Source organism: Hipposideros armiger, unplaced genomic scaffold, assembly GCF_001890085.2.
Source record: "Hipposideros armiger isolate ML-2016 unplaced genomic scaffold, ASM189008v1 scaffold_1567, whole genome shotgun sequence".
In the NCBI taxonomy this organism is placed as follows: Eukaryota; Metazoa; Chordata; class Mammalia; order Chiroptera; family Hipposideridae; genus Hipposideros; species Hipposideros armiger.
In genome coordinates, this window is record NW_017732917.1 from 29063 (window position 1) to 38807 (window position 9745).

At 37.4% G+C, this 9745-nt stretch overlaps 1 protein-coding gene across 1 annotated transcript in view; it reads right to left on the reverse strand.

The window, feature by feature from the left end:
- LOC109377805 (E3 ubiquitin-protein ligase HECW1-like) overlaps positions 1-9745 on the reverse strand; it is a gene marked incomplete at its 3' end in the record, with an annotated part of 85079 nt that overhangs the window by 28059 nt on the left and 47275 nt on the right. The window contains exon 3 of the mRNA XM_019634270.1: positions 8923-9017. Coding sequence (XP_019489815.1) covers positions 8923-9017 — 95 coding nt within the window. The remainder of the gene's footprint in view (positions 1-8922; positions 9018-9745) is intronic.

Sequence of the window (9745 nt, forward strand, 5' to 3'; positions counted from 1 at the left end):
AATGGAAAGATATTCTGTGTTCATGAATTGGAAGAATTAACATTGTTAAAATGTATTTGAATTTTCAAGTTCTCCTCCTGTTATTAAATTCTAGTTTCATACCATTGTGACTGAAAGAAATACTTGGAATGGTATCAATCTTTTGGAATTTGCTAAAACTTTTTTTGTGCTCTATGACATGATTTTTCCTGGAGATTTTTCCATGTGTGCTTGAGAATAATGTGTATTCTGCTGCTGTTGGATGGACTGTTTTGTATGTCTATTAAATTCAGTTGGCCCAAAGTATGGTTTAAGGCCAACATTTTCTTTTTGATTTTCTGTCTGAATGATCTATCCATTGTTAAATTAGGTTATTGAACCCCCATAATATTATTGTACTGTTGTTTATTTTTCCCTTCAGATCTGTTAGTATTCTTAATATATGTAGGTTCTCCAACATTGTGGGCACATATATATTTGTGATTGTTATATCTTCTTGATGAGTAGACCCCTTTATCATTATATAATGACCTTCTTTATGTCTTGTTACAGTTTTTAGATTAAGTCTATTTTGTCTGATATAAATAAATCTACCCTTGCTACCTTTGGCTTCCAATTGCATGGAATATCTTTTTCCATCCATTCACTTTCAGCTTATGCATTTCCTTAAAGCTAAGTGAGTCTCTTATTGGAAGCATAGATTTGGGTTGTGATTTTTTTATCCAACTAGCCACTCTATGTCTTCTTATTGGAGAATTCAATCTATTTACTTTTTGAGTAATTCTTGATAGGTAAAGATTTACTAATGCCATCTTATTAACTGTTTTCTGTAGTCAAACTGTTTTCTGCAGTTTCTGTTTTTTGTAGTTCTCTTGTTTCTTTCTTCCTCTTTTTCTGCCTTCCTTTGTGAATTGATAATTTTCCATAGTGAATCTATTGTAACTTTTTGCCTTGTGGTTACCATGAGGCTTACATAAAACACCTTATAGATATACCATCTATTTTACACTTATATTTTAACTTTGATCGTGTATAAAACTCTACCCTTTTACTTCCCCTGCTTTTATTTTTTTGATGTCACTGTTTACCTCTTTATATTTTGTATCCATTAAAATTATTATAGCTATACTTATTTTTAATATTCTTGCCCTTTAAACTTTATACTAAAGTTAAGTGGTTAACACTCTACTATATTATAGTATGAAAATATTCTTAATCTGATTATATACTTACCTTTACCAGTGTGCTGTATATTTTCAGTTTTCATGTTATTTATTGACATCTTTTAATATCAGCTTGAAGAACCCCTTTCGGCATTACTTTAAGGCTTTTGTTTGTCTGGGAAAGTCAATCTTGCCCTCATTTCTGAAGAACGGCTTTCCCAGGTAAGGTGTTCTTGGTTGACAGTTTTTACCTTTTAGCACTTCAAATATATCATCCTACACTCTACTTGCCTACCCTTATGGGAGTTCCCTCGTAAGTTACAAAGGTTTTTTGTTTTTTTTTCTCTTGTTACTCTTAAAATTCTTTTTTTCTTTAATTTTTGACAAGCTTATTATAATGTGTTTTAGAGAGGATTTCTTTAAGTTTATTTGTTTGGTGAGCTATGAGCTTCATGAGTTTGAAGATACAAATCATTTCCCAGATTTTGAAAGTTCTCAGCCATTATGTCTTTAAATGAACTTTCCACCCTCTTTTCCCCCTCTTCTTCAGAAGCTTTAATAATTCATAAATTGGTTCTTTTTATTGTATCCATAGATCATGTAAGCTTTCATCACTATTTTTTATTCTGTTTTTCTTTTTGCTCTTCTGATGGATAATTTTAATTGATCAGTCTTCAGGCTTACTTATTCTTCTTTTGCTTGGTCTTTTTTCTATGAAATTTTTAGTTCAATCATGCATTTTTCATTTCAAAATTTCTGTTTGCTCCTTTTTTGTTTGTTTTGCTTTCTATCTTGTGCTGAACTTCTTGTTTTGTTCTTGTATTGTTTTTCTGATATTATTGAGTTGCTTATTTGTGTTCTTTTGTAGCTCTCTGAATATCTTTAGAGAAATTATTTTGAACTTTTTGTCAGGTTACTCTTGGACCTCCATTTTTTTGGAGAACTTTGGAGGTTTACTGTGTTCCTTTGGTGGAGTTAAGTTTTCCTGATTCTTCATGATCCCTATAGACTTGCATAGGCATCTGTGCATTTTAAGAAGGAATGATCTCTCCCAGACTTTATAGACTGATTTGGTAAGAGAAGACTTTCATCTATAGGTGGGAGAAGTTCTGGATTTGCAGGATGCCAAGCGAAGGGGCTCGTGGCAGCACTGGTTTCAGGGGAGGCATAATGTTTCCTTGACTCAGGCCACTGGGGTCCACAGCATTGACAACTTTAGAGCCCTATGTGATACTGTGGGGGACCATTGTGGCTGTCATGGCTGTTGGAGTCTCCAGCAGCATCTCCAGGTTCAGCAGCAGAGACCAGGCCCCAGAGCTGTTGGTAACCAGAGCTGATAGTATGCACACACCCAACTGTGGGGTACACCTGCAGGTGCCTGTGTAGTGGCAAATGCCAACTGCAGACACATGTAATGGTGAGGGCCAGGGCAGGCAGCAAGGGCTGGTCCCAATTGCAGATGGCCTGTCTCTCAGAATGTACTACTGTTACTGCTATGTCTTGCCACAGGAACATGGCAGTGGAGACCAGAGATGGGAGGTGGGCTGGGGGCATGCTGGTGCACACCAAAGGGGCTAGTATCAAGCGAGTGCAGTGGTGCATGCTGGTGACAGAAGACAGTGCCTGATTTGGGACCACAAGCAACTGTGGGGAAGGGAAGGGAAGGTTTTGGCTCGTGGGCATGTTCTCTTATAACTACTCAGTCTCTCCCTGTGTTTTTTTCTCACAGTGTAGACTAGTGATAGGGGTCAGGCCAGCAGCATGCATGTACACAGCTGGAAGAGTTAGCTGTGCATGGCAGTGGTGTTTAGCAGTAGGGGTAAAGGCTGGCACCTTTCACTTCTTGTTCAGCCCCAGAGGCCTGGACTGGCTGCTGGTGTGGTTTCCAGGCTCAAGAGAGGGTGGGGAGTATAACTGGGAGAAACTCAGGCAGTTGGCATCAGCAACCATGAATACCTATGGGACAAAAGCACCTGGTAAAATCTGCAATTGTTCTGTGGCATCTGTGCTGGCTGTTGCTTCTTTCTTCAGTTGCAAAAGCTGCTTCGTTTATTTGTAGAACAGGTCACTGTGAACCATGATAACTCCTCCAGTGTGGTAGCTATTGGTAGACCCTGCTTTTCTTCCTTGTCCCTAGCCATCTCTATACCTCTCAGCTTTGTAGGACTGGGTAGGGTGAAATCAAAATGAAAACTTCATGAACTGAAAGGCTGGGCAAACTGATCACTTTCTCTGCTTTTCCTTTCCTGGAGAGGTGAATTCTTTATATCTGAGAAGTTCACTCTTGGCACTGAGCAGTGCTGGCTTGAGGAATGGGGTGATATAGTTAAACAGAATCTGTCTTCCTACTCTTCTTACATGATTATTCTTTTTCTTTGTTGTTATTGTTATTGTTACACTGTGCTGCTGAAGTTTCTCAAGTGGACTCCACAGCCCTCCCAGAGCTGTTTTTAGTCAGGGATAACTGTGTAATTGTTGATCTTTGTGGGAAGACAGAGGCTGAGGTCTCCAATACCACCATGTTTTTTTTAAAGTTTTTTAAAAAATCTTTATTATATTTATTAGGGTGACATTTGTTAGTGGAATTATAGGGGTTGCAAGTATACATTTCTATAATATGTCATCTATATAATGCATAGTGTGTTCACTACCCAGAATCAGTTCTCCTTCCATCACCATATACTTGACCTCCTTTATCCTCTTCTATCATTCTCCTCCCTGCTTACCCTCTGGCAACTATTAAACTGTTATCTGTGTCTATGAGTTTTTGTTTCTTTGTTTGTTTGTCTTGTTCTTTTGTTGCCTTCAGTTTTAAATCCCACATATCAGTGAAATCATACGGTTCTCAACTTTTTCTGTTTGACTTATTTCGCTTAGCATAATAATCTCAAGATCTATCCATGTTGTTGCAAATGGTGAAAAACTGAATCATTCAAGAATGACACAGGGTTGCCCCCTATTACCACTGTTATTCAACGTAGTATTAGAAGTCTAGCCAGAGCAAACAGGCAAGAGAGAAAAATAAAAGGCATCTGAATTAAGAACGAAGAAGTTAAATTGCCACTTTTTGCAGATGACATAATTCTTTATATAGCAAACCCTAAAAATACCACCAAAACTATTAAAAACAATAAGCGAATACAGTAAAGTTGCTGGCTACAAAATAAACATACAAAAAAATCTGTTGCATTTCTATATACTAATAATGAAATTTCAGAAAAAGAAATGGAAAAAATAATTTCTTTTGCAATTGCAACAAAAAGAATAAAATACCTATTAGACATTTTCTATTAGACATTTTCAAAAGAAATTGAAGAAGACAAAGAATTGGAAAGACATTCCATGTTCATGGATTGGAAGAATGAACATAGTTAAAATGTCCATATTACCCAAAGCAATATACAAATTTAATGCAGTCTCCATCAAAAGCTCAATAGCATCTTTTTTAAAGAAATAGAACAAAAAATCATCATATTTGTGTGGAAAAATCTTGACCTAATTTTACCTTATGTATGAATTTAGCCTGCATTCCCAAGAAATGTCTTATTGGGTTGCCTTCTTTCTTTTTCTTTTCTTGCTTTGTTTTTTTGTTTTTTATTTTTTGAGAATGTCAATTCTATCTCTGCTTAGGGGTCTGACAAATCAACCTGTGAACATAAATCTATGGAGCACTATTTCAAATTTTGGCAAAGAACTTTATGCTGTTTAATTATTATCAAAACCTTGGTTGCTGACATACAGAATTAAAGTGGTGGAAGAAGGAGGAGAACCTGATATGTTCACTTCCAACTTCTCATTGAAAAAGCTAAAAATATAGAATATGTACATAGATAGACAGACAGTTAAATAGATAAGAAGACAATAGCAATGTGAAGTAAGGATTAAAACAATTCAGAATAACAAAATCCTGAAGGAATTTACACAAATATTAATATTGATGAAGACAGAGCAAGAAATATATTCTTGGACTACATGTGGTTTGACCTCTAAATCTGGGGGACTCCTCATCACTAGGCCCCAAAAAAGGTAGGAACATAACATCCTTCGCCTGTTCCTCACTCTGGTAGCCTTTTCCCAACTCCTTGGGCCTTGCCTCATGAGCCTCTGGAGTTAGTCCTCCAATAGCTACTAATGTTCAATATCAAGAGGTGCCAGTCCCCAGACCTCTGCACAGCTGGGAATGAGAGAAACACATGGGCCACTGCACTGTCAAGTGAATGATATCCAGGGAAAATCTTGGAAAATAGGCAGGGGGAGTGCTGTGCTCAGGACTTTGAACAGAGACTGAGGACAGCTATAGAGAGCCTGACTCTGCCACAATGTCCAAGAAGCCACCAGGCAAAGAAGGAGTTCTCTTTGGGTCCAAAAGAGACCCTTTCTACAAGAAGATGCCAGCTCAGTCCCATTTCAACCTACTATTGAAGCAGAGACCTAATGGGAGAAGCTTGTAAGTTCATAGTGGATAGTGTGGTGAGCTAAGGACAATTTACCTACTCTGTCTTTTGGAAAATTGTAGGTATGCATAGATTTTTATCCTCTGATGTATAAATGGGGAGAGGAAAATATTACCATTGGGCTTATTAAGAGAGACTGTAATGTACCAGAGGAAGGTAGGATGGGCAAAAATACTGAGAGGGAGAGCTTATTTTTGAAAATTATTTTCTACAGAAAATAGAAGAAAAATATAAAATGTGCTAAGCGCTCTCAGTAAGATATAAAATCTATGAATAACAAAAGTGCAGATGCTAGATGAAGAATATTAAGTCACATATTCTTTAGACCTGACATAATTTAGATCTTGTGGCATTTTATACTCCCATGTTCTTGCACATGCTGTCACTTATGACAGCTGTGCCTTATTTCCCTCCCAGGCCTAGCAAAGTCCTATTCATGCTGCCTGGTTTGGCCTACATGCCACCCCCTCTCAAAGCCTTGTTAGCTGCGGCAAGCACCTCCTCATTTCTTTGTGAACACACCAGAACAATTGGTTTTCACACTAGAGTACCGGACATTTCAGAGTGTTATCATTTATAATAGAATCAGTATGAGTTCTCAATGACAGGGCTTATATTTCGTTTATCTCTATAACCTTTACCCACCATAGTTTCTGACATACAATAAAGGTTAGTAAATAAATGAGAGCCCTGGAAAATAAGGATAGATTACAACCTCTTTTTATAACAGGGACCTCAACAGATGTCAGTAAGACAAAAACAGAGGATAAGGCAGAATGAGGAAATGAGAACAAGAACTAATACATATTGATAACCTGTTATGCTCAAAGCATTGAAGTACTGGTTATACTGAAGGAGCATTTGATATATGTCCCTTCTTTTAAAAAATTACAACTTTAGTATATTGTCACAAACTATCTCAGTGACTTCTGGGACATAATATAATGGTCACAGAAATCCAACTCCTCCTTATTGCATTAACAGCAATCCTCAATTTAAAAACAGATAGTTAAATGTATTCACAAGCTGATTTTGGAATACTTGAATAGCATTTCCCCTTAGAACCAGTGTGCTTAAGTCCCAGATCAAACTGCATAGGTATATTTAACCCAGAAGTTTACTAGATTACACCAGGAACTGAAGTGAGCTGCAAAAAGTATAAGCTAAGTTTGATTTGGCTCTATTGCCATATAGCCTATGGTCACCTAACCAAAATAATACATCCTGCCCATCTCACAAATGTGCTGTGAACCAACTAGAATAATGCAAGTGAAACTCCTGTGAAAAGTGCACCATGGTATAGAACAATAAGGGTCACTAATAGTTTAACTATTATAAAACCCAACTACTCATTAAAATACTGTCTTGAAAAAAAATGCATGTTCTCTTCTGCCACAGGACTCCAAGTGCTCATCTCTAATGAGGAAGTGGGATGATTATTACTCTTTCTCTCTGCCCCTGGCCTCACATGCATGAGAATTAAGAAGGGAAACATAAATGGAATGTGCATTAAAGGGTCAACTCAAGTGTCTCCTGATTAATATGAGAAAATCACTATGAAGATGGTAATCAGAACAGCAACATGTCAAAGTAGTTCAGGATGTCTGAGTTTTAAATACAAGCAGTGGTAGCACACACAGAATAACAAAGATGGGATGGGGTGAGAGCTGACACAAAATCAATGTAATCTCCTGAAGCTTCCTGTCAAATAATATGATTGAAGTACATTGTTTGATGTTTCCTCTTCTCTGACATAAGCCCTTGTTCCTGGCATCAACAGCCCCTCATCACATGAATTGTTACCATGGAAAAAGCCAGCCAAGCCTTAATCTGAAAAGCTTTTCCTAAGTCAGCTTGACTCTACTTCCAGCCTCCTTCCTACTTTGTCAGCTGTGTTCAGTGCCTTCCTGCCTTATCCAGCTCACTTCTGGTTTAATTCAGTCCCAACTCCAGCCTTGCAGCCCCGCTTTAGCTAACCCTCCGCCTTCACAATTGGCTACATGTATCAGGACCTCATTGGATTTTCCAAGAACTCTCTTTTGAGGATGGCCCACACAAATAGGCCTGGAAGAGTGGGTCTGGCATATTTCCACACTTAAATTCCTGTCCCAGCCAGTAAAATGACATCATGCTTCAACCTGCATGGCTAGTGTACAGAAATTAACACAGCAGTAAAAAATACACGTGGTCCCCCGCACTTGCTTCTCCCTGCCCCTCCTGCTGCATGTCTCCTCAAAGTAAACCCTGACCCCCACCTCCCCACTCCAGGTCAGTGTCCTGTTCTGCTCTACCTCTCAGGATGGAGGCAGACTGGCTTCTGACCCTGAAGCCAGCTTATCTCACTGCTATCACCAAGGATTCAACTCGCTCAACTTCAGCACACAGAACTGATTTGTGAAACAGCAAAATGATATCTTTTAGAGCCAAAGTACTTTCTGAATCACTCATATTTAATTTTAAGTACTTCCCCCCTCGCCCCCAGGAAAAAACTTTTTTTTTTACTTACACTAACATGACAAAGTTCTCATTAGTTTTCATTTAGTCTCGCCTATTCAGTAATTTTAAATTTATGTGAAAGGGGTAAGAATGCCATTTGTAAGTAGATTTCATCTAGCCTGATCAGATGTATTGAAAACTAAAGTAAAAAGTACCACAAAGATAAAAAGTAGACTGTAATTCAGGAAGAGATGGTGTCTATTATCATAGCTCTGATCAAAACCACAGAGTATGGAATAAAAAAACATGATTTAAAACCCTGATCTGCAACTAGCTAACTGTGTGACCTTAGGTATATTACTTAAGCTTTTTTGAGTGCAGTTCCTTATTTATATAAAGAAAAAAGCCTCATTTATCATGAACTCATAAATGTAGTAAATTATGCACTTTCTAAAAAAATAGAAAAGGATCAGAGATTCTAGTCTTTTCTAGGCATACCTATATAATTCTATAACTAAAATCAGTCATTTATTTATAAACCTAAAAATGTTAAAACATATGAAAATGAATATATTTAAAACCAAGAAATTTAAGTCTCAAAGAAAGATTTATTATTCACTGCTATTAAGTCTGAGTTTATTAGAAACAACTAGCTATGTACTGAAGCACAACATTTCTCTCTCAAAAATTGGTATGCAATGGAATAAGGTTGGCTTTGGATCTCACCCCTTTTTATTATTTTGAGGTGCATATCTTTCTGTCTGTCTATTCATAATCTATTAATATGTCTTCATACATGCATGTACACACACACACAAACATATGAACAAATGGAAAAGTAAACAAGCATTAGAGTTAGGTCTGACCAAAGAGGAAGGAATGGAACTTACAGGAGCTGCTGAGTTTTTTACTGTGACACTAGGGGTAGTAGCTCGCAGGGCTCCACTCACTCCATGGTAGTATTTGAAGCAGATCTTAGTTTCAGCTGGAAGACAAAAATAAAACGGGACTTAGAAGTAAGGTATAACTCAGGAGGTAGCCAGGGCCAGAGAGGACACCCTCAGGAGCTGCAACCTAATTCCTCCCATGAGCCATGCAGGCCCCATCTGACAATGATAGCCAACAAATGGCCTAAGGGACAGGTCTGACTTCTTTCAAAAAATGTGTCAAAAGTTATTTTGACCTTAGCATTTTTGTACCCAAATTAAATTTTGGTTTCTCTGTTAGAGGTTATTGCTTTTAAACCTTTAGTTCTAAGATTTTAGTAGTTTGATGCTTACTACCAGTCTGTTTCTTCTGTAATTTCCTGTTATACAATTCACTGTGATTAATGGCTTGGTAATTTGGAGGAAGACTTTGAGAAGGTATTAAAATACATGGATGTGAGGTATATTTTCTAAACTCTGGTACACATCAATAACCTCTTTGCATCGCAATTTGTTTTTCTTCAAAGTTCTATAGATGTAAGCAGCAAAGATATAGCTGCCTGATCATGCTACCTGGGTTTGAATTTCAGCTTCATTATTGAAAATCTGTGAGACAAGGAGCAAGTCAACTTCCCTATGCCTCCTGTTACTTATGAGTAAAATAAGAATGACAATAATACCTACCTCATAATGTTAAGTTTAAGGCTCCTAAACAAAACTTGTATAAGAGAATTTTCGTTCCAAAGAGTTTATGACCAGACCTGGGGCTGTCTCTCAAAGGGGAGAC